Raw genomic sequence first — 25826 nt, forward strand, 5'->3', positions numbered from 1 at the left:
TAAAACTAGTTGCAGGAAATAAATTTTTTGTGCCATTCTAATGAGGAAATTTTTTTACATGGTTGAACTAATACAAGGTTTTCCCTAGTGCAGCTGCGCCTTGCGGATGTCATTTGTTATTCCAACTGTGACGTCACCTTGGCTAGTGTGACGTCACCTTAGCTCTTGTGACGTCTGTGACGTCAAACTGACGTCAAACTGATTTGTAAAACCGGTTTTGCTTAAAATAAGACCAGTTGCATGCAGTAAATAAATTTTCTCGGGCCATTTTTATGAGATAAATTATTTTAATGCTTCCAAAGACGAATTGAAAACAATGTGTTGATCTACGCTATTTACATTTTGTGCCCATAGTGGGTCACTCTAGAGAGATGCGCGAAACAGCGAAAAATCGTAATCGCCGTGGGTCAACCTTATATTAGTTCAACCATGGATGCTACGCCATCAGTGTTACGGGCAAAAGTGCGTCGATTTTAGCACAATGTGACTCATTCATTCTTCTGAGTGATTGTTAAGAACTAACGTCATAAGGGAAACAATTTTAAAATCCCGAATGAACTTTATCAGTCCTCTCTCATTTGTGGTATTTAAATTAATAAAGAATGTGAATATTTTGTCCTGAGAGTTAAGCACGTGCAGTTTTTTTCTAATTATGATGGGAAAAGACAACGTGCACATGTCAAAAATCCATGGAACTGAAACTACATCCCCTGGAAGAAGTGAAAGAAAGCAAGGTTATTGCAAATTATTCTGAAGTAAGGTTAATAAAAAATTTTTTGAAGCAAGTTTAATAAAAGTTTTTCTGAAGCATGGTTAATAAAACTTATTTTGAAGCAAATTTAATAAAAAATGTTTGAAGCAAGGTTAATACGAATTTTCCGAAACAAAGATAATAAAATTATTCTGAAGCAAGTTTAATAGAAAATTGTCTGAAGCAAGTATAATAAAAATTATTATGAAGAGTGGTTAATACAAATTATTCAGGGAGCAACTATTAATAAGGAATACATAAACGTTCAATTAGTCAGCAGTCCTCATAGTCAGTGGTCCAATCAGTCAGCGGTCCAGTCATCCAGTAGTTCGACTATTCAGAGGTCCGATTAGCTAGCGTCCCAATATATCGATACTTATTGCATTCATTTTCACCTCCCTGCTTGATCATTGCAGTGCAATTCACACAGGGAAAAAGCTGGAAGCTTTATTGCTTCAATAAAATTTTGACCATTCGCTGCCTAGCCAAGCTACGTGTTGCCGATGAGGCTATACAGGGGTTCGTTAAAGCTTTTAGGTTCTAATTTCTTGATAGCCTGTTGAAACATTTTTTGGTGATCATTTAGAAAAGCCAGTTGAACCACTTCCAGATGATTATTTCTGAGAAGAATATAACGTCTTCCGAAAAAATTTTGTACGCTGATTAATTCGCCGATATTTATGTCCCTCTCATTAACCATCTTTTTCACGGGGTCGAAATTGCAACAATTCATTGAATGCACAAAGTTGCGGCCAGATTTGATGTGCAGGCGCCGTTGCGCAGCCGCTTGGTGTTCGTGACGAGGAACGCGCACTGCCTTATGGTAGGCAGTGAAGGGTAGCCTGGTTCCAAGAGCGCATCGTTCGAGAGGAGCGTAGACCCGTCCCCCCAGGTCCAGCTTACTCCATTATAACTCAGATCAACCCAAGCCTCTGCACGAAAGAATATTTATTTGAATAAAAATAAGTGGAATTTTCAGATCAGCCCATGCAAGCCTCAGAGTGAAAAAATATCGTGAGTGAAAAACATGGGAAAACTTCAGATCAAAGTCTCATAAAGTTCTTGTAGGCCATGCAGTTCCGTTGAGATAACTCTATAATCTCTCAACGGAAACATCGAGTTGACGATATTTAAAAACAAAATCGCATAAAAAATTAAAAAATTATGGGTTCTATGATAAACTTACTGACAAGTCTCCCAAAGAACTGATAGCCAATAAGGTTGTTTCTGGAGTCGAGGAGTTTCAAGCGGTTTCTGGTGCACCGTATTTTGGCATCGCTTTGTGTGGTGAGGCGAGAGCTGTAGGCGTAGCAACTGCCCAGGGGACGGTACGGGAATATGTTCAAGCCATCCACTTGTCCTGCGGTGAAATATAGATCCCAATACAAAATAATCCTATTGGTACATCACATATTGTTCTATAGGAAAATATATAGTAAAAATGGGCTGAATGGAGATATGGATTTAGAACAAATTCAATGCTGAAAAAGTGCAAGCGGGAAGTTGTAGAAGTACATAAGAGAGAAGTTAGATCACTGTGCCCTGCCACATCTGTTATGATATATTTTGTGTAAGATTTCCTTTATGTATGTCATGGAAATTGAAAGAAATATCGCTTCTATGCAATTCCTGACAGTGGCCGACTTAAACCAGTATTAATGCTAGGTTAGGTAAAGTAAATATCAGAAAATGTTTTCGAAAAATCGAATTTGAAATTTGGAAATCGACAAAAGAACGCGTCCTAAATTGAATGTAACAAAACGTTTTTTCCATGGTACATTTCATGAATATAGTTTGATAGAAGCTGTTCCTTAATGCAAGTTTTGTAGTGGCTGAGAGATTGTTATAATCCCCATGAGATAATTAGGTGTAAAACTGTATTTTGTCGCATATTTAATACCGTAAATATGTACGGTTCTCGTGGACTCTGGCGATAGCCATATCAAATAGTCTAAATGAAAATAAAATGATCATCACTGTAAGCCAGTTAATCATTGCCAGTTTTGAAATCTATAAATCTGATATTTTTGTAATAGTTTTAAAATTTTGTAATAGCAGTTATTTCGTGTTAGTTAACTCTAGGATAGTTAGTGTTAGTTAACAGTTAACTCTAGGATAAAACTAAACTGACCCAGCCATCGTGGCAACATTCCGAACCACGCTCACTCCTACCGCGTAGTCCGCTACCCAGTCAAAATTAGAAGCAGTGTAGGAGCTGAGCCGGCGCTGAACCAAGAGCACGATAGAAGCATGAGGGAAGCAGGAATCCAGCAAGGATGTCCGCTTATTTAGGGGTTCAAAACGTTCTGCGCAAGGCCTTATTTGGGCGCTGGCGCTCGGCTGCAACGAATCAGTCCTGCCGGGCTCCGGCTCACTTACAGCCGACACGCCCCATACGCTGCCCTATACCTGCTCTCTCCATGCTTACTTTATTTTCTTTCGGGGATAACTAAAGAATTCTGTCCGCACAATTAAACGTTTATTATACTTTTTTACACATTTACATAACCTATGCAAAAAAGATGGATTGGCAGAAACGCCGCTTAGAGAATGATATACTACTGGCTTTATGCATCATACATACTCGCAATAATGAGCAATAACACATTTATGAACATTATTCTATATTCTGGTACAACTATTTCTGACAAAAATTCAGCAACATGTTAAGACACTGAATATACACACATCAATAATGCGAAGGGCAGAGCAAAGCGTAAAAATAGGATAAAAATAATTAATGCAGTAGTCCTCAATCATAAGTCATATTAACGAGATTAAATGATCGGATATCTCCTTCCTTAACCAAAAAATTCTCAAACCCATATTAACCGATGTAACAAAAATTATATCATTATATTTCGATGCAAGAACTAACATCAACGTAAGTTCAGCGTTACCTCAACCGTCCTACCTGTTAAAGTAATACGTTTCAACAGCTTCAACTTAATTTCTGAACCTAGATATGAAAAGGCTATGGCCGATTTGCATTTGGTATTTATATCAACACATTAATTGCAAATCGAGAAATCGTCATAAAAAAATAAACATGGCTGATATTGATAGTTTCGGATCAACAAGTGACCTAGCTGGATTGATTTTGAACAAATTAACCATCACTACATATACATTCATATATGATAGAAGAATGATTAATAAATTGAGTGAAATGCAATTTGCATTATTTTACGCGTCAACAGATGATAAACTGACATGCATTTCTAGTAAAACTAGTAGTCTTACCTTCACTGGACGATTGATTTTGATGCCATCAGTCCTACACTATAATCTGCTTCAGATCTTCGAACTAAGTTCGGCGGGAGCCCGCCCATCCACCAATACTTCCAAGTTCAAGTAATACCGTGATTACCGTCATTGTCAATTCTTACAGATAACATCTCCTTTCTAAGCATAATATATTTATCATGTAGTATATTAAGCATTGTGCATGTTCCCATCGTAAACAATGAACAACATTATGTATTATGCACTTGGTATCCACAGGCACTGCAACACGCCATGACGAAGAACGTCGTTTGTCATTCGGCTATTTTAAAGCATTTTCCCCTGGGCAGGGAAAAATTATGTTTCTCAAATTTCTAATGCAGTCTTTCAGAATTTCCTTAGCGAACTGAACAATTCATTAAAAAACTGTAAAAACTATTTGACGTATTTCCACACTTGGTAATTATTTTTAACTTATTGTCTGAACAAATCTTTAGAATATACTCCCGCATTCTGAAATTTTAGGGTGGATTTCAATTTTTTTACCCCAATTCCTTCTCAAATTACGACTTGCGCCATAATCGCTATTCTTTTGTTAATTAGAGAATTTATGACGAATAATAATATTCCGAGCACTATTTAGAAAATCAATTAGACTGAATTTATGTCAAAATATTTTTGATAAATATTTCTTATCAATATTTATAGTTTATAGCCTGTTACGAACTGTTTTATTTATTTCAGGAAATCAAACAGTTTTTCAGGAGGAAGATTGTTGATTGTACCTAGATGCAATATGGGATTTTATGCTAATCATTCTATATGGAATACCTCTCTTTACGTTACAATTCTTTTAAAAACTCATCTATTGCTTTTATATTCTTCGACAAGAAAGTTTTTTAATACATTTAGTCACCACCGTATAATATGACATACAAATCGTGAGCAAGATAAGATATGCTTCGCCATGGTTATGACGTATAGTTGCGATTTCAATAAACATAGTATACAAAACGTTTAGGTAAACTAGTTGTCAACATAGAAACTCATTCGCTCTCCCACTTCTTACCAAACCCCCAATTCACCCCTATTGATGTCCTGCTCTCACCCTGCCTCGACACGGACACGGACGGCGAGCCGTTGCCTATATATATGACGCTGTGAAATTCCAGCCAATATGCGGCTGCTCCCTGTCTCGATTTTTAACAAGGGACAGTTTCCTGAGATTCCTGCTGCAATGCTGCTGCTAAACTGTTCTTCTGCCGTGAACGGCGCAGAATGCGTCTCCGAAATTTAACTGGGTATATACTAACTTGTGCTGCTCGTGGTGTAAATATTTAAAGTGCCATTGGGTGAGTAAATAACCGTATAACCTTTGTAGACTAATGCCCAATGCAATGCTTATCTTTTCACTACTATATCAGGTATGTTCATGTATTATTGAGAGTTAGAAAACGTGTTCCATCAATTCTAGCTTAGGAGGCTAGTCTGCAACCTGGCCGATCTAGCTTAGCCCCTAGTTGAAAGGAAGGAAGATTAGGTGTAGAATATCACATATTCAAATTATTGCTTATCAAATGGGATAAATAGTGGGACGATTAATTCTTTATGTAACGCGAATTATTATTAATCAATTCCTCAATTAATGCAACCCGTGGGAGACTAATGTTCAACCGTTCACTACATCTTGACTAGAGTATGAATATTGTTATAATGTTGATTGAAATTTTATCCACGATAATGTAAACCTTAAATATTATGATGAATTAGATCATTTATTCCTCATTCCTCATAGTAGTTCCCGCATAATTACTAGGCTAGAAAATGAAGTAGGACGATGAAATAAAAATCGCGTATTAAAGCTTTAGGCAAATTTTAACTGTGAATAACTTTGATTTAGGATTAAATTTTGAATTGAAAATGTGAAGATGAATTTTGAAAGCTGTAATCCGTACCTTGATTGTTAGTTAAACTCCAAGTATTAAATAAATCTAATTTGAACCTTCTGATGAAATTAATTTGTGAATTAAATAAATTGTAAATTCACAGAACAATTGTAAATTCCTTGGCATAGAAATTAAACAGCGGAGTTAGGTTATGGTTATGCTTAGAATTTGCTTGATGAATTTAATTAGCCCCATGTCATGTTCTAATACTCGTTCCCAGGCCTATTTTGCACATGAAGATAAATAAACCATCCAAACCTTGAACTCGAACACCTCTCCATTATCCTACAATTAGGGAAGCTAGCTGCCAAACCAGTTCAATCGTCTATCATCAGATTCCCTCGCAATAACGCCATAAACCCTTAGTCACTACCTATATCCCCCTTAGTTTTGTCAAAGACCATACAATATCATAAAATAATGCTTACTAGAAACATTATGGATATAAAATGAAATTCCTCTTAGAAACGTTAATTTAGTACTTCACTAATTATTAAAGAAATTTAGTACTTATTCACTAATTATCTAGAAAACTAGCATTATTGGTTGAGTTTACATTGATAAATGTACTAAAAGATAAAAATTCAAAGCGAGATATTATTTGAAATAAATGTTTAATCTAGTTTAATGAAACAAAACAGCAGAGACAAACATTGACCTGCAGTAGGGTAAGACGGCAAACTCGATGGGGATCCGGCGTAGGATTCATCGGCGCAGTTCTTTACATCGAGGGTGAACGTCGAGCTACTGCAGAGCGGTACATCATAAGTAACAGTGGTATCCGTTGTCACTGGGTATTGAATGCTGACGTCATTCACGCTGATTTCAAAGCAGTACGCGTCAGGGCACGTGGCGGTGAAGTGAACATCGAAGGATTGGGCCAGATTTACGTTATCTACAGTGAACGAAGTAATATCTGGAACTGAAACAAATAATTTTCGGTTATCAAACCGAACGTATATAGACAATCTAGACAAGCTTTCCTACGTATATAGACAATCAACATGGTACTATATACATCTTGTTTGGACCTGGCCAGTTTGACTTCGAATTTGTCTACTCGTGCCATTATGACCAAGGGCCAGATATAGGTAGTGACCATTTTCCTATTTAATGCAAAATAGGAATTGAAATTGTTGAGTCTCCTGAAAAGACATCATTTCGGTGGAAACTTTATAGAGCTAACTGGCCACATTTTCAGTAACTCCTTGACGAGACAACTGTCCCTTCAGAGTATGACCATAGAGATGCTAATAGTGCCTATATTTCTCTGCCGAATTCCATAGTGAAATCTGTCTCTATGTCGGTGCCCCGCAGTTTTGGACAAAGACACTGTCTCTTCGCCACACCATGGTGGGATGGAGAATGCTATAAACTCTAAAGCAGTGGCAAGACGTAAAGCTAAGAGAAAATTATGGCGTTCCCCTACTCCATCAAATCTTGTTGAATACCAGCGGTGTGATGCTGCGGCTAGAAATCTCAAAATAAAAAAGCAGCGCTCCAACTGGATGGAGTATATATAAACACCATATGTCTTCATCAACAACCACCGGAGATGTTTGGGATAAAATACGTAGTATTCAGGGAAGGCCAATATGCAGTTTCTCCTACCCATTGGATAGTGTTGTGCACGATGATGATCTTTGCAAAGCTAAACTTTTCTCTAATCATTTACTACAGATGTTCCTACCACTGACATCAAGAAGGTGTGGCTGATGTTTTAGAGGTGTTTAAAGCCATAGCCAATCTCAAACAGTACAGCTGTGCACCTCTACAGTGGGTGAATTTTCTATAATTTTTTTCTCTAAAGCACTTAAAAATAGAGCTTCTGGTCATGACTCAATAATGAATATCTTCTTCACAAAGGCTACTTTGCGCTGCAAGTAGGAGCTTTTTGCACTTCTAAATACCAGCTGAATCTGTGGATTTGTTCCAGATGCATGGAAGCAAGGCATTATAATTCCTATACCAAATCAGGAAAACCTCAGGAACCGTTGACAGGATACCGCTCCATCACCCTTCCACCGTGCATGGGTAAACTCCTGGAGCGAATGGTTTTGCGCCATCTGGAGTACACTCTGGAAAGTAAAAGTGTTTTTCCCTTTCTACATCTAGGATTCTGTAAAGGCAAAAATACAATTGATGGCTTGCACTTATTGGAAAATGCCTTCACCACTGTTCGAACTGGTCATGAATGCTGTACAAAAATCTGGTGGAATTCATTTTAAATGTTAGTCATGAATAATCCGCTTTTCTGGCCGGTGTCAAGCCGAACCTGAAGAAGAATCATTGCCGCAAGAAAAATGCAGATTTCCTGCACCAGCCTAACCGCACGGTGCTCCCGCTTCACCTGTGTTTGCCTAGCAGTTTTTTAGAAGGCATACCTGCAGCATCTTACCTCGGCCGCGGTCCTGCTCTCCTCTTGATCTGGCGTTGTGGTGGCTCGACGAGAGCGTGGTTCCCCTACCTGGAGCTCAGACGTTCTCCTGCTCGGCAGTTGTGGTCACGGTGGTGCTACACTCCTGGAAGCTACACTCCTTGAAGCTGCGGAGACGTCAGAGGTGAGGCTTGATTCTTGGCCAGAACCTGCTTACCTCGCTCCTAGCCAATTTCTCAAAATTGGATGATCCTTTAGGACTGGACCGTTAATAATTTGTGAATTCCACCGATTTTTTGTTGAACACTGATATTAATTAGCAATGTACTATATTCAACCAATTCTCAAATTTGGGTTTGTTTACCGGCAGGTGTAAACCGTGTGAGGTTCGTGGTCAGCCATGGATGACCGAGCCAGCATTTGATCCATCCTTCGAACTTAAATAAAGCCTCTTCAGTTTCTAGTAGCAAATCCATTCTTATTTTCCTGATTCGTTGAAATTGGTTATGGTTGATAACTGAAGTCGAAAATTCAGTCATCTTCTATTAGAAATTTTATTCAATATTCATTATTTTGTATAAATGCTGCCTGGTTGTATACTTAGATATTGAAGGAGCCTTTGACAGTGTCTAGCCTGATGGATAGCTTTTTAAATTGCAACGCATTGGAGAAGGTGACCAAATGTTGCCTTGGTTGTACAAGTATCTTCAAAATCGGACTTTTCAAGTACAGGGTGGAGTTTCTAAATCGTTACTTGTGCCAACCCGTGAGAGAAGGAGTTCCACAAGAAGCTGTACTTTCTTAACCCTCTCTAATGTGATGCTTCATGACCTTCCACACTCTCCACATGTGACAAGGGTGAGGTATGCGGATGACATAACACTTTTCGTCAATGGTTCTTCCTTGGCTGAGGCTTCGCATCATATACAGCGGTGCTTTGATGAGATAAGCCAGTGATGCACTCACTGGCAGTTTCGGCTTAACCCTCCAAAGTGCTCGCATCAGGTATACACGTCACTCCGGACAGCCCCTGCTACCACACTTAAAGTCTGTAACAGGAATATTCAGTATGTAGCCTGCCAAAAAGTGTTGGGATTTCATTTTGACTCTCCACGCCTTAAATTTCGGGAACACGCCAGGATAACACGCAGTGCTTGTTTGAAACGAATGCAGGTGCTTCGTGCACTTGGCTCAGTGAAGTGGGGTGCCTCTCGGCGATTGTTGCGCAGAATATATGTGGCCTTCATAAGGAGCAAGATGGAGTATGGCTCAATAATTTTATGGGACATTTCCAATGTTTTGTAGAAACAACTTGAATCTGTTTATAACTATGCCCTCCGAGACATCCAGGGAGCCCGCCGTATTTCACCGATAGTGTCTCTGCAAGTTGAGAGCTTCATTGCACCTCGGAATCTGCGATCCTTATATCTGTCCATTAAATGGGTCATAAGGTATTTGTACATGCCTGAAGGTGACCAAGTATCGACCAAACTAGGACTCGCTGACCAAGGACTTCATGGTGACGCACCGTTTGCTATCAGAGCTCATGAAAGCTTCCGCAAGCTGGGCCTTTCACTCCATCGGCGTGCTGCGACTCCCTTGATAAGTCCAGTTCCTCCACAAGTGGATCTCACTGCAAACATTCTTCTCAACTTGCAAGACAATCCCTTAATTAATATGCCGCATCAACTTATTGCAGAATTTCTTTAATAGCTTTCTCCTGGAACACTATCCAAGACATATCCAAATTTATACAGATGACTCGAAGTCTGAAGATAGAATAGAATAGAAGTGTCGGCACTGAAGAAATAGGCCCATGGCCTGTTGATGGTGGGTCTGTTTCGGCTGAACTTTCTGTTCCATCAACCCAGTTGGTAACTGGTTGGTTGCTCCGGCGAGAGCACACGGTTCTTGATGCAGAGTTGTTTGCAATACAAAGACCATGCAACTTGCAACCGAGAATGGATCTCTGAAAGGAGAGCCCGTCCATATTCTAACAGATTCAAGGTCTGCTTTGCAGCTGTTATCCCACTCATTTGGGCACTCATACCGCACAGTTATCTTAGAAATACAGAGGTTGATGCTGGTGAAGGGACTTGACAGGGTACTGCTCTGCTGGATCAGAGGCCACAGTCTTAGTTGTGAAAATGAGGCGGCAGACAGGATAGCAATACATTCAAACAACCGTTCAGCAAGATCTCAGCTGTATTTTGAGGAGTGAATCTATTCCATGAAGTCTCTCCCGGTACTAGAATGGACACGCCAATGGGCAGCTGACGTGCTAAAGACAGGCAAGGGAACCTTCAGAAGAAATTTGGGACCTGAAATAGCCTTTGTTGATTATGGAGTGCTGCCACGCTCAGTTGAGTGCGCTTTGTCAACCTGCGTCTGAGACATGCTGGTGTCAATGCTCATTTAGCGAGATTCAACTTGGCCAATTCAAGTAACTGTTTAGTATGCAATGTGGAGGACACAATTGAACATTTAATTCTACTCTACATACATTTCTCCAACCAACGAAGGGATTTCCGCTCAAGACTAGACGGCCATTCACTTCAGTGGGATCTTTTCTCTGCTCTCGGCGGTGGAGACGCCCCAATGAGAGGAGCAGCACTGCTGCCATCCGTCATCTGGGCAGTATTTGCTCAGCTTCAATATGGTGATCAGGCTATGAAAGGCTTCAAAGTCTAATTATACTTCTTTTCTTTACAATTTAATGCCGCACCGGCTGGTGAAAGTGCTAAAAGTAAATGAATATAAAAGTGGAATGATCCAAAAGAGAAACCAACAAGTGAAATGGAGTGACCAAAATCCCAGTTTTGCTCAGGCTGGGAGGTATGCTACCCGCATACCCGAAACCTTCAAATCACATAAGAAAATAATACAGTCCAACGCCAGAAACCGCATTTCTACCCTTTTGAGTGTATTACGTAGTATTAAAAAATTACCAGTTGCTAGAGGCAGGCTAACATATATTAACAGTAGTCAAGTCGATTTCTTTGCCGTCGACACTGTAGTAACCAAGAACTTTGCAACGACACGAATTATGGTAGTGACAAAGAGCTCTATAGTGACACCAATTACTGCAGATAGCACATAACTTCATGACATTAGTGTCCGAAACGACAAAGAATTTCCAGACGCCTTAAGTTGCGTAGAGATGAAGAGCTTCACAATGCAACGAATTGCCGTTGTTACAAAGAGCTTAGCGACGACGTCGATTACCGCATTGGCAAACAACTTCGGCACGCTCTCTATTTCCGTATCAACGTACGTTTTAACACTGAAAACATATCGTATTATAGAAGAAATTTTCGAAGACGTCAATTACCGAAATAACAAAGAACTTAATGAGTACGCAAATTATCGTAGTGACGTCGATTACAGGAGCGACAAAGAGCTTCACGACGCCGAAAATTTCCTCATTGACAATGAAATTTAAGAGGTCGTCAGTTACCGTAATGGCGAAGGAATTTATGCCATCTTCAGTTGACGTAGCGACAAAATTATCACGACCGTTACAATTACTTTATCGTCGAAGAAATTAACGGCGCCACCAGTTACCGTTACGCAAAAAACGTCACGACGATGTCAATTACAGTTGCAAAAAAACCTTCGCAAGCCTGTCAATTGAAGTAGCGGCGAAGCAATTCATGACGCCATATATTATCTTAGTGACAAAGAACTTTACGACGACGCTAAGTACTAGTGCTGAAAAACACTACACGGCAACGTAACTGACGGGCTTCTAACTTGAAACCTTTAACTGTTTGCAGCTAGTCATACCTTGGTCATATAATATCTGCATACATGGAATTTAGTGTTATTCTCTCCATCTAGCAAAAGGAATAAAAATTGTCATGTTGGATGAACTATTAATGAAAAATTTAGACAATAAAGAAGTTGCAATTGATTACATTATGTATCATAAATAATGAACGTTACCTGGATCTGTGATGTACGGCAAGTCCGTTGAGTATCCGGCGTCGGTTTCATCGGCGCAGTTCTTGGCATGGAGGGTGAACGTCAAGTCAGTGCAGGGCGGTACATCAATGGTTTCTCTGTGTATTGTTTGTGAGTTCCATCTACAGTTAAAGCCCAATAATATGTTATTTATATCACAAGAATTATTTAGGGGGATCGTTTAATCGGTTATTGAAGCTCATGACATTTCAACCATTGCATGCTTTTATATTTTGTTGTTAGATTATGCTTCAAATTTAACTTTAAATCTATATGATCACCATCACGCATCTATTCTAATGGAACTTGTACTTGTATACTGGCATTCGTCTGCTCTTGAATCCTGTACTGTTCGTCTATACGTGTTCGTTTGATAAGTTAACTTCAAATCTGTGGTATCCGTTGTCACTGGGTATTGAATGCTGACATTATTCTCGCTGATACCATAGCAGTATGCGTCAGGGCATACGGCGGTGAAGTGAACATCGAAGGATTGGTGCAGATTTACGTTGTCTACAGTGAACGAAGTAATATCCGGAACTGAAACAGATAATTTTTGGTTAGCAAACAATTCTGTTTTAGATTATTCAATGACATTCATATGCATCTTAAATGAAACGCATAAGGCACGTGCACTCTACAGCACTTGTTTGATTAGTGTGGGCGAAGTTGTACGCTGAACGATGATGACATGAACGATTATATGCACTGTAGGAATGTAATGTTGAGTGAGATTTGATTTTGTCGATTATTTTTCATGAAAATATAGCAAATAAGAAATTTATATCGGCAACAAATTGCGAAAATTATAATCAGAAACTGATGGGAAACATGGAGTTATTCGTCTTCTTGTGATTTCCAAGTTCATGTTGCACATTTGCGGAAATTTTTATGCAAATTTACATTCTGTGAGGTATTTACGATTCAATAGAATGATAACACGTAGTAATTTTCCTTAAAGAAAGATGTCGTCACAGAAACTTTGAGCAACGGACATTCAGTCCAACGTCAGAAAACGAATTTCTACAATTTTTAAGTTCTAAATTGGTATAACATAATTATCAGTTTTTAGGGGCAGGCTAACATAACATATATTCTAACAGCAGTCATTTTGATTTCCTTGCCGCCAACATTGTAGTTACCAAGAATTACAACGACAAATATTACCGTATTGACAAAGAACTTCAAGGTCGACACAAATTATCGTAGTGACAAAGAGCTCTACGGTGACACCAATTACTGCAGAAAGCACGTAACTTCACGATAACACCAGTGATCGAAGCGACAGAGAATTTCCAGACGCCTCAAGTTGCGTAGCGATGACGAGCCTCAGGATGCCACGAATTGCCGTAGCAACAAAGAGCTTAACGACGACGTCGATTACCCTATTGGCAATTAACTTCGGCACGCTTTCTATTTCCGTATCAACTTACGCTTCCAACGCTGAAAATTGTCGTATTAGCGAAGAAATTTGTGGAGACGTCAATTACTGAAACGACAAATAAATTAATGAGTACGCAAAGTATCGTAGGGACAAAGAACTTCACACTGACGTCAATTACAGAAGCGACCAAGAGCTTTAGGACGATGGAAATTGCCTCATTGACAAAGAAATTTAGGAGGCCGTCAGTTACCGTACTGACAGAGAACTTACGACGCACACAATTACTGTCATGACGGAGAAATTTACGACGCATCAATTACCGAAGTGGCGAGAGAATTGATGCCATCCAGAGTTGTAGTAGCGACGAAAATCATCACGACATTTACAATCACTTTATCGTCGATGGAATTCACGCGGCACCACCAGTTACCGTTGCGTAAAAAACATCACGACGACACGACGTCAATTACAGTTGAAAAAATAAACTTTGCAAGCCTGTCAATTGAAATAGCGGTGAAGCCCTTCATGACACCGTCAATTACAATTGCGAAAAAGAACTTTACGAAGATGTCAAATGCCAAGGTTGAAAAAGATTACACGTCAACGTAACAGACGTGCTTCCAGCTTCAAGCCTTTTACTATTTGCAGCTTTTGATACCTTGATCATATAATATCTGCATTCATGGATTTGGTGTTATTCTCTCCATCTAGCAAATAGAAGAAAAATTGTCATCTTGGATCAATTATTAATGAAAAATTTAGTTGAATGAAAAGTTGCAATTACATAACTTATCATAAATAATGAACGCTACCTGGATCTGTGTGATACGGCCACAAGCTCGTTGAGTATCCGGTGTCGGATTCATCGGTGCAGTTCTTGGCATAGAGGGTGAACGTCAAGTCAGTGCAGGGCGGTACATCATAAGTAACAGTGGTATCCGTTGTCACTGGGTATTGAATGCTGACGTCATTCACGCTGATACCATAGCAGTATGCGTCAGGGCATACGGCAGTGAAGTACAAATCGAAGGATTGGTGCAGATATACGTTATCAACAGTGAACGAAGAAATATCCGGAACTGAAACAAATAATTTCCGGTTATTATCTAAATTTCACGAATAAACATCAACGAATTTTCATGTTCTGCTGAATCATAAATGTTTAGATGAAAGTAAAAATATATTTCGAGAACAAACACACTCATGAGGACAGCACAAACACACTCATGAGGACAGCACAACACACTCATGAGGACAGCACAAACACACTCATGAGGACAGCACAACACACTCATGAAGACAGCACAAACACATTCATGAGGACAGCACAACACACTCATGAGGACAGCACAAACACACTCATGAGGACAGCACAAACACATTCACGCCAAACTGGGCCGAAATAACCCACACAAAGGCACAAAATGCAGCGCTATTAGGACTAAATATCACTCAGAATTAAATTAAATAAATTTCGGACAATATTATCAAAATTCAGAAAAAACTACGATTTTTTCCTAGCTGTATCCAAAAACTTCTAAATATACGTGGCTGAACATTTCTTGCAGTAAATTCAAAGCTCACCTTAAACTTAACTTCTTAAGTTTAAGAGTTTAAGTTTAACTTTGATCCTAAACTTCTTTGCCTTTCCAACAACTCCCCCGTAGGATGGGGTGAGAGTGAACGTCATTGTTGTGCAGGGTTGTACGTTGTACGGAATTATGTCACCGGAGTGAACAACCCCCAAGTTCGTCTTTTTCCCGACTTTGAGGCTGAAAGTGAAGTATGCTGAACAGGCAGCGATGTATTGCACCTTGAAGTTTTGTCCAAGGTGGAAGTCAGTGATCCAGAAGTTGTTTATCACAGCAGCTATATGAAACAAAGAGTTATAAGTATTATTTTCATATAAAAGTCAAATTTCTATAACTGGTAAGAAGCCTACAAACGTACATTTATTTCCAAAAAACTAAACTCGACTGCATATCAATGATTAAGGTAGAATTTGTGGATGATTTTCTAAGATTACATTAGACTTTATCGTTAAGTTTATTATTAAGAAATTATACATATCTCCAATTAAGTTTGAGATTAAACTAATAACACGGCAGAGAAGTCAAGTGGGTGAAATTAAAAGCCCCCAGAAATTTAAACAGTGTGCTGCGGGTTTGATCCGAGCTAGCTACAAAAATTAAAGCAAAAATTTGAATGATGGCCGAATGGTTGAAAATCAACTTTGATGCAGTGAACTACGGGTTCAAATGCCTAGCTGGCTATACAAATTCTGCGATGTGTAGAGTCATTGTAATGCAAAATTTAGCCCATTTTACGCCCAAACTGTAATTAATAATATTATTAGTATTATTATTACTAATTCCAGGGTTGAAGTTAACAAAGGTTAACTAAATGAGGTTGGCACGAATGATCTTCCCTAATTGAACGCTCTTCGTCTGGAATTAGCTGGAGATGGGAGCAATTTTTAGTTTTCTTGTATAATAACCGTTTTTTCTGTATGTGGTTGAATTTTTTTGTAGAAATAAATTTTATGAAATAATATGTATATTAGTTGTAATGTGACCTTTATACGCTCACCTGGTAACGTGAATGCCTTGACCTTGACGCTTGAGGAGAAAATGTTCACGCTGGGATTGGGTGCGGGATTGAAGGTCGGGGCCGGCCACAGGTTAGATGCGTAGCATATATTGTCGGGGTCAAAGTAGTACGAATTGTGCGCTGGGACATCAAACATGAGGTAGTATGAGCAGGGGAACAAATTGTACGCTGTGGCATGAAACATGAGGTAGTATGAGCAGGGGAACAAATTGTACGCTGTGGCATGAAACATGAGGTAGTATGAGCAGGGGAACAAATTGTACGCTGTGGCATCAAACATAAAGTATAATGGGGTATAGTATAAGTAGTTTAAAATCAACATATTTCCGAGGGCTTTGATATCAAGAATGTCAAGGGTTTTGATAGCAAGTATTTATTGGTTTCTGATTTAAAAACATTCAGGGTATCTTCACATTTTTTACCTATTTTGGAAAACCTTCAATTTTTAAATTATGAAAACACTTCATAAGAAATATCAATTTAATAACTTTTTTTACGGAATGATGCTACTTCTTGTTGTTAGATTTAGAGTTCAATAAACATGTACCGAGAAAAGGGTCGCATTCACATTTTAATAGAAACCAAGTCCTTATCGTACTCAACAATTATTTTACTAATTTACATCTCATGCATTCATTTACCAATTTACTAAATTTCATTACTTTTTATTAAATGGAAGAAGGACTTTTGAAGTATTATGTTCACTATATCAATATATTAGAAGTTAGTCTATATACTATTTGCGATACCATATTTTCAATAATAATAATGACATCATTCCACATATTCCTGGGCAGAAACAATTTACTCAGCACCTGCAGGCACCCCATCTACTCAGCACCTGCAGGGACCCCATCTACTCAGCACCTGCAGGGACCCCATCTACTCNGTTGAACTCAGCCTGGGACGCCGAGTTGAACTCAGCCTGGGACGCCGAGTTGAACTCAGCCTGGGACGCCGAGTTGAACTCAGCCTGGGACGTCGAGTTCAACTGAAAAAGGGACGCTGGGTTTAACTCAACACACAAAAAACAAGTGAGACTTCGTCCAAATCGAGACGCACTTCTTAGCCTCGTGCACAAATTCTGACCGAGTGTGGCCAGATAGAAAAAGTGCATTTCATTGCTTCGTACGATCTGTTTCCGTGTTGTGGATAAGTAAATGTGTCAGTATGTGGTCAATATGACCTCTCTACTTCACTGAGTGAATGGTGGGCTCTGTCAACGGTATCGATATCAGGAAAATATCGATATCATGAAAATATCGATATCAGAAAATATCGATATCAGAAAAATATAGATATCGAGAAAATATTGATAACAGGAAAATATCGACATCGGAAAATATCGTCATCGGAAAATATCGATATCAGAAAAATATAGGTATCAAGACAATTTCGATATCAGGAAATTAGTAATTCCGGAGAAATATTTATATCAGGATAATATCATTATCAAGAAAATGCCAATATCAGGAAAATATCTATTATAGAAAATTATCGAAATCAGGAAAATATTGATTTCTGGAGATTGTCAATATCAGGAAAATATCGATTTCAGGAAAATATTTGTTCATCGTATTATAGATTTGGCAGATGAAGTACATTCTAAATTATGTAGATGTATAGGGTAACATGGGGCAGCGAGCCCACTGCGGGTCACGGGCCCATAGCGGGTTTCTCGCTAAGTATGGCAGATATTGGTCCGTGTTCTCTACCGGCGGTCGACAGTTTCACTGGGATGAAGTGTACGGATTTACGTTTTGCTAAGTGTTTGCGTTATTAAGTTATTTGTGAATAACTGTTTTAGCCCAGATGAAAGTTTTCCGCTATATAAAACTGTTTTCGATTACTATAGATGAAGCTTTTGAAATTACCGTGAAATATATTTCGAAAGTAATATTTATAGGGATAATTTTGATATCAAGTTTAGACTATAAGCTTTTAAAATAAAATGTTGACACGATATAAATTGAAAGGATACCTAGTGGGGCAACGGGCCCACGCGTGTCGCGGGGCAAAGCACCCATGATGAAGTCTTGTGTTATACATCATTAGATTTGTCTCATTGACATTTTCAAAACTATGTCTAGCTTTTTGAATTACAAATTACACTTCACATTGCATGATTTTTCGACTTGCCGCCTCAAGGCAGCAGGTTTAGTTTCTAGTTATGCGTATTTATGACCCCTTATCGAGTTCTTGACTCTTGCCTTGCCAAAAGTTGATTTCAGTCAACACCAATGAGCCAAAAGTTGATGAGTTTTCATGGTGTTGGCTGAAATCACGATTAGGTACGAATTCTCTGCACATAATATCTGAATTATGGACGAAACTGGAACGAAGTTTTTTTCTGATCAACAAAATATATTTTTTCTAGTCAAGTATACATTTTTCATGTCAAGGACGAATTTTTTATCGCAAGGATATACTTTTCAAGTCAAGGATATATATATATATTTTTATATCAATGAAATATTTTTTTCGCGTCAGTGATAGATTTTTTAAGCCAAGAGTATATTATTTTCAAGTTAAGGATAAGATTTTTCGAGTTGTTAATAAATGAATGAATGTAATTTTTTTATTACATTTTTCTTATTTTTACCTGTAAAGCGTTGTTTTATTATTTTTATGCAATGAAAAATATGCAATTGTGGTAAAGGGACCAAGGGTGGGCGCCTTGCCCCAAGCCCATGGGCCCATTGCCTCAGGGGTGGGGCAATGAGCCCATTTTGACACTTTTTACATAATAATGTTTCATTAAAAATTGAATATAATCATCTAATTCACATCATACATTCCTCATTAGTTGTACCTTAAAACAGAACAAAGAACCACCTCGTATCTATTAAAACTTCATCAAAAATTTAGTTTAAAAAAAAGGGGGGCGCTGCCCCATGTTACCCTACTAGTAGTAAATAATAAATAGGTCCCACAGCTACCAAAATTTAGAGAATCTGCCATATCTGTGTGCTGCATAGCATCGAAGAAAAAATGTGTTTTCAGTATAAATTATTAACTGATAAACATGAATTAGTTTCATTCTAAATTTCATAAATATATAAAACTAATCACAACTTTTCTCAATAAAAACGATGAATAGATACAAAAATTTATTACTCCGAATGAGTTAACACAAAGAAAAGAGTAAACACACGATTCTTTTTCTATTCGGGCATTATGGAAAAAACTTCCATGCATGTAGGGATTTGCTCCCCAAAAAATGCACGTTTCCCAGGACAAAAATTTTGATGGTTATTTTTTATTTTTTTTTCAAATTAAAATTATAGATTCTCGAATGCATGTAAAAATTCTGTTATATCTTCTCCGTTAATTTATTCACATCTCAATAAAATAGGCTCCGATTTATAATATATTATTTATTTCTATACCAAATTATTGATAATGAAAAAGGAAACAAACTCAGATATTCGCTGTGCATAACACATTATTTTTCTTCTTCAATAATATTATGTTTGTCTTTATGTATTAAATGAGCAGTACGAGCATAATTTATTTGTGAAATAAGTCGTATTTTAGGTTATATATATTTAGGTAATTATCCTAGTAGATTTATATACTGAATAATTAGAATTTAGCAATAATTTATTTACTGAATAATTAATTTTCAGTGATAATTCACATACTAAATTATAAATATTCAGTAATAATTTAAATGCTGTATTATCGCCATTCAGTAATAATTTATATACTGAGTAAAATTACTAACTATTTACTAATTAATGAGTTATTAGTGAAGTAGAAATTGAAGTAGCACTTGCGGTAGCATTAGTGGCACTACTTGTAGTAGTATTACTAATGGTATTAAAAGAAGTAGAAGTAGTAGCACAGTAGCAGGTAGACTACTTACCACGAAGAGCACCAGGGCCAATAGTATCCTCATCATGGCGCTGAAAACTATATAAACTATATAACTGAATGACTTAGCGAGTCTATTCCACTTTCCACTGAAAAGATCGTACATAGGCCAATATTCATATAGAGAATTTTTAAGGTTTTAAAACAAAACATAAATATAACAGTTATACTATAATATAACAACATTAATAATGTAATATAACAGTTAAATTTCACGCGTAAAATGAAAAAAGATCCTATTTTCGTACATGCACAAGCGTGGCCTGGGACTGCTACATCTGGTACCACAACAAAGGGACAGACAACCGTCATATAGCTTGGGAAAGGAGAAATATTTAGAATATTCGATGGTTATAATGGTTTTACTTTCATGTAATTTCTTAATAATGAAGTTTGCTGAAAACTTACGCTTGAGGGATCAAGATTTCAACATGGCAGTGCATCCCGGTTTAAATAATATAACTAATTACAATTATTTTGTTTTAGTTATTTAGATTATTTAAAATATATTTCAAATAATTATATTATAATTACCAGATAATTATATTTTATAATTTTTCGACGCTTAAAAGTAATTAAAGTAACATCAAACAGTAACAACGTGGCGTTCAATGTTACTTAAAAATTACGAAAGACGGAGCCGCCCAAATTCCATCGTTAAATGACAGTGGTAACATTAATTAATAAATTAATTGTAGTATACAGCTATAGAGAATAAAAATTAAATATTTAACTGTTGAGAATTTTATTGCAAATTTTTTAATTTTAGATTTGAAATAATAATTAAGTAATGCAGACATAACAGACAGAAATTTTACATGGATATTTTATTAGCAAAATGATGTTTCAAGACACAATGAAATTTCGGGGAGGAAATTGAAGTCTTCCGCTGAAACTTCAGCAGCCGGAGCGCAATTATGCCTGCGAGTGTCCCAGACATTTTTATTTTCCGCGATCAAGCCATTTTCGAATGAGCTTTCACAGAAAAGGTTTATATATTAATTAAATCCTTGTGCACTTTTTTACAAAGGCAATCTTTCACTTAAGCCTTTTTTCGTATATAAATTTTTCACATAAACACTTTTTCACAAAAAAATTTTTAACAAAAACACTTTTTTCGCAAAAACATTTTTCACAGAAACACTTTTTCACAAAAGCATTTTTTCACAGAGGCACTCATTGTACATATGCGGGTCATATTAACACAGTTTGGCCCCGCAAAGATGCGTATGACGAATAAAGAGTGACTGAATGAATAGAATAAAATCAAGAAATTTAAACACCTTCATCAATTACCATTTACTGACACCTTGAACAATGTCATGGTAATATTATTACCAAACCAAAACTTTTAAATTCGAATTAGCTTCAAATATTATTCTGAAATTTACTTATTCTAAGTTTTGAGTTAAAGTCCACTTATTAGGCACGAGTCCTGTATGTCACCGCTACTTGGACAAAGTCACACTAATTTTCGTGTGTGCAGTGGGTCACCATAAAGTGGGTCTCTAGCGTGGGGCGTGTGGCCCTCAAGTGAAGCGGTGTGGTCCAGTGACACTCCTTTATTGAATTCAAATTCGAATGAGAAATTAGAATTCGATGTGATCCAATAAATTACTCCCGCATATGTCCCTTATCTCGTGCATGATTCAAGATAAGAGGCACACTAATGCAGAGTTCGCGTGCACAAAATGAAGAGTGTAGAATAATGTGTAGAATAATGTGTAGAATAATGTGTAGAATAATGTGTTGAAGAATGTGTAGAATAATGTGTTGAATAATGTGTAGAATAATGTGTAGAACAATGTGTAGAATAGTGTGTAGAACAATGTGTAGAATGAAGTGTAGAATAATGTGTTGAATAGCGTTCATATGTCGGTTTCTCGAGAACAATATTTTCAAAACCATCGTAGACTTGAAATAAATATAATATGGTAATATTGGTCATTATGTCGTTCAAAATAACAATAATGAATGAAAATAATTATTAAATAATGAGAATTAAAAGATCGGCGTTATGAAGCAGATTGGATGGACTGTTGACAGAGTATAAAAAGATTCCGTCATTTGTTTCGGAATATCCTTCGAGTCAATAAAATTTGTGAATATTATTCATGATGAATTTTTATGAATTGCATAAAAATCAGTTGATTATTTAAGGGTATTATTCTGTGAAATATTAGAAAAATTATTCTGAGTTGTAATAAAAATTCTAATTTCATAGCCCCGCCCTGAGTGATATTTAGAGAACAGAACCAACCACACCAACCATATTTATTTAATTTATTATATAATATACAATAACATGTAACTTACATTGTATTTGTATTATTATTATTATTAGTATTATTATTATTATTATTATTATTATATTTTAAAGTATTATTTAATACACAATTTGCTTAATCCAGCGTGACTCGGCATGGGGTAGATTCGAGAATCATGTTCTTCTAAATCCAAAATACTATAATATTAAATCCTGTAATCCTGTAATCCTACATCCTGTAATCCCAAATCCAGTAATCCTAAATCGTGTAATATCAGATCCAGGAATCCTAAGTCCGTGAATCCTAAGTCCTGAAATCTTAAATTCTGTATACTCAAATCCTAAATCCAGTAATCCTAAATCTTGTATTCCTTAATCCTGTAATCCAAAATCCTATAATTCTAAATCCTGTAATCCCAAATCCAGTAATCCCAAATCCAGTAATACTAAATCCTGTAATCCCAAATACATTAATCCGAAATCCAGCAATCTTAAATCCTGTAATCCTAAATCTTGTAATCCTTGCTTTTGTAATCCCAAATCTAGTAATCCTAAATCCAGTGATACCAAATCCTGTAATCCCAAATCCTGTAATCGCAAATACAGTAATCCTTAATCCTGTAATCATAAATATTTTAATCCTAAATCCTGTAATCCCAAATCCAGTAATCCCAAATCCAGTAATTCCAAATCCAGTTATCCTAAATCCTGTAATCCTGAATTTTGTAATCCTAAATCCTGTAGTTTCAAATTCAGTAATCCCAAATCCCGTAATCCCAAATCCCGTAATCCCAAATCACGCTTCGTATGATGATAAGGAAATAAAGGCTCCAGCATTCCAGGCGGTGATATGAGCAGCTCGATGACGTCCGTGGGTGCCGCGCAGGTGACAGCCAGGGACATCCATTCTATTGCTTATCTAATGCACTGATTATTTTAAAGAGAATATTCTATTGCTTATCTAATGCACTGATTATTTTAAAGAGAATATTCTATTGCTTAGTACCACCAGTACCACCAGTACCACCAGTACCACCAGTACCACCAGTACCACCAGTACCACCAGTACCACCAGTACCACCAGTACCACCAGTACCACCAGTACCACACCAGTACCACCAGTACCACCAGTACCACACCAGTACCACCAGTACCACCAGTACCACCAGTACCACCAGCACCACCAGTACCACCAGCACCAGTTCTCATGAATGTTAACGAATTTTAATCAAAGGGCTCGGGCTTCTTATCTTCTTCATTGGCTCGAGATAGACTGTAATGTGAGCGTGACTCACGTGCACTATATTTTAATATAATGTAGAAGAGATTTTGCATTATATTAACGTACAAAATTTTAAGGATATTGAGGCATTAAATGAACGAATTATTGGAAAATGATATAAATGATCTTTTGGCTTAATGGAATATAAATACAAATAAAAAAAATAATGATGTATAGGACAATAAATGATTTTCGTCGTTATATAAGTGAAATATTTATAAAGTTAATAATATTATTGGATAAAATGCAACTACTTCAGAGCAGTTGACCCATTAACTTCTCACTCAGGAGTTCTTAAAGAACGGCAAAGAAAAACTGCGTCATTATTACAGTAAACTAGTATCTAGTATTTGACTAGAATCTTGCGATAAATTAGAATCTAGCGAAAAACTAGAATCTATTGATGAACTAGCATCTAGTGTTAAACTGGAATCTTGTGATAAACTGGAATCTAGAGATAAACTATAATCTAGAGATGAACGAGGATCTGGCAATACGCTAGAGCCTAGTTAATAACCTAGGATATTGCTGTAAGCTAACGTCTAGTAATACGCTAAATTCTAGTAATACCTTAGAATCGCAACAATGAAGCTATGTAGCAGGGGAGTTAAACGTATTGATGATTCAAAAATATTTCCAGTAATACAATAATATGCGTTTAAATATTAATTTTTAAAAACAACACTTCTAAAGAATCCAGTGTCTACGATGTCACACATGTACAATGAATTTCTAATTTAATTTTTATATATAAAAAAATAATTGTTTTTTAATATTTAAAAAAAAATAATACATAAAAATTTTCTTTTTTATTTTCAAAATCATTTATTCTCTCAGTTGATTCATGCATTGTCTCCAACTTTACGAAAGTGTGCAAAATATCAGATTAATTGGAAAGGTAGTAATAAGTTAAATATAAATTATAAGATTTATAGCAGACAAACAAAAAGAAGTGAAGATAAAGAGAAGTGCTGTGAATATAGAGCTTCCAGCGTCTCATTTTAACATTGAACATTTCTATACTGCATTTTGCATGAATTACTTCATCGAATTATTATAAAATAAAATATTCGGTCAAAAAGAAGCTTAATTTTGGGAGTATTTTGTAACTGTTGCTGAAGTTCCAGATTTCGACTTTGGATTTTTTCATCAAATATTCATTTCTATTCATGAAATAATTATTTTTATTCATTAAATATTCATTTCTATTCATCAAATATTTATTTCTACACATAAAAACTCATTTCTATACATGAAAACTCATTTCTATATATAAAATGTTCATTTTTTATAAAACATAAGCTCGCGCGTACAGACAAATCAAAGGATCCGAACGGCGCGTTTTAAGTATTGAAAGTCGATTGGATTTCCGGAATACATATAAAAATTTATGTAACTAATTGATTAGAAGCTTTTGATTGAAGTTCAGGCATCTGTTATGTTTAAAATTGCTTAAATATGGGAGAAATTAAATTGACCGTGGAAGAAATTATGACATAATCCAATTAATAACATTTTAAATATTAATATAAATCATTGCACTCAAAAAGTCTGTGTCATGAATGTTTTCACAGTGTTTGAAATGAGGAAAGGATTTTCGATACCAATGACGAAATTTGCGTCCCATTTGAATTATGCGCAGCCCAGGCATGCGCGTGAAGATGGCTGTTATCAAATAAAAAAAAATGTTATCAAATCCAAAAATAAAAAAAATCCAAAAATCAAGTCAAATCTGTTATCAAATCCAAAAAAAAAAAACCAAATCCAAAAAGCATGTCTCCCTTCCCTCTTTGTATTGCGTATGTTTTGCTCAAGACCCGCATTTTATATGGCTTCAGCTGGAGATAATGTCATTGCCGAGATTCTGAATGATTTTATAGCTAATATATTATTATAATTATTTTAAAGCTAATATTAATATAATATATTACAGCGCTGGTGAAGTTAATCTGACTTAAGTTAAAATCTGGCACTTCAGCAAGAGTGATAAAATACTCACAAAATTACGCTTCTTTATGACCGAATACTTCATCGGTATAATAATTCGTCAATCGAAATACAGCTTAGAAATGTTAAATGTTGATTTGAGACGCAAGAAGCTCTGTATTTTATTATTACTGGATGTCTTTTTGTATCATCAATACGT

The 25826-nt window shown here is 36.6% G+C and overlaps 1 protein-coding gene across 1 annotated transcript; it reads right to left on the bottom strand.

Moving 5' to 3' along the window:
* Positions 1 to 892: 892 nt before the first annotated feature.
* LOC108682965 lies at positions 893 to 16392 on the bottom strand. The gene is made up of 6 exons (XM_047884348.1): positions 16236 to 16392; positions 15375 to 15515; positions 14459 to 14752; positions 6581 to 6844; positions 1938 to 2111; positions 893 to 1683 (listed from the first exon to the last, which is right to left on the bottom strand). Exons 1-6 carry the CDS (start codon positions 16390 to 16392, stop codon positions 1481 to 1483), a joined length of 1233 nt encoding a protein of 410 aa, XP_047740304.1. The 3' UTR covers positions 893 to 1480.
* Positions 16393 to 25826: the final 9434 nt, after the last annotated feature.

The sequence above is a fragment of the Hyalella azteca genome, unplaced genomic scaffold, assembly GCF_000764305.2.
Source record: "Hyalella azteca isolate HAZT.00-mixed unplaced genomic scaffold, Hazt_2.0.2 contig15263, whole genome shotgun sequence".
Classification (NCBI taxonomy): Eukaryota; Metazoa; Arthropoda; class Malacostraca; order Amphipoda; family Hyalellidae; genus Hyalella; species Hyalella azteca.

Excerpts from the sequence above, each read along its gene's own strand:
- LOC108682965 (XM_047884348.1), bottom strand. The coding sequence starts at position 16,392 with ATGTTTGATGTCCCAGCGCACAATTCGTACTACTTTGACCCCGACAAT. Across the intron at positions 6,845-14,458 it reads GCCGTATCACACAGATCCAG|TTCCAGATATTACTTCGTTC; the intron begins GTAGCGTTCATT and ends TATTTGTTTCAG. Across the intron at positions 1,684-1,937 it reads GTTCTTTGGGAGACTTGTCA|AGGCTTGGGTTGATCTGAGT; the intron begins GTAAGTTTATCA and ends TCTTTCGTGCAG.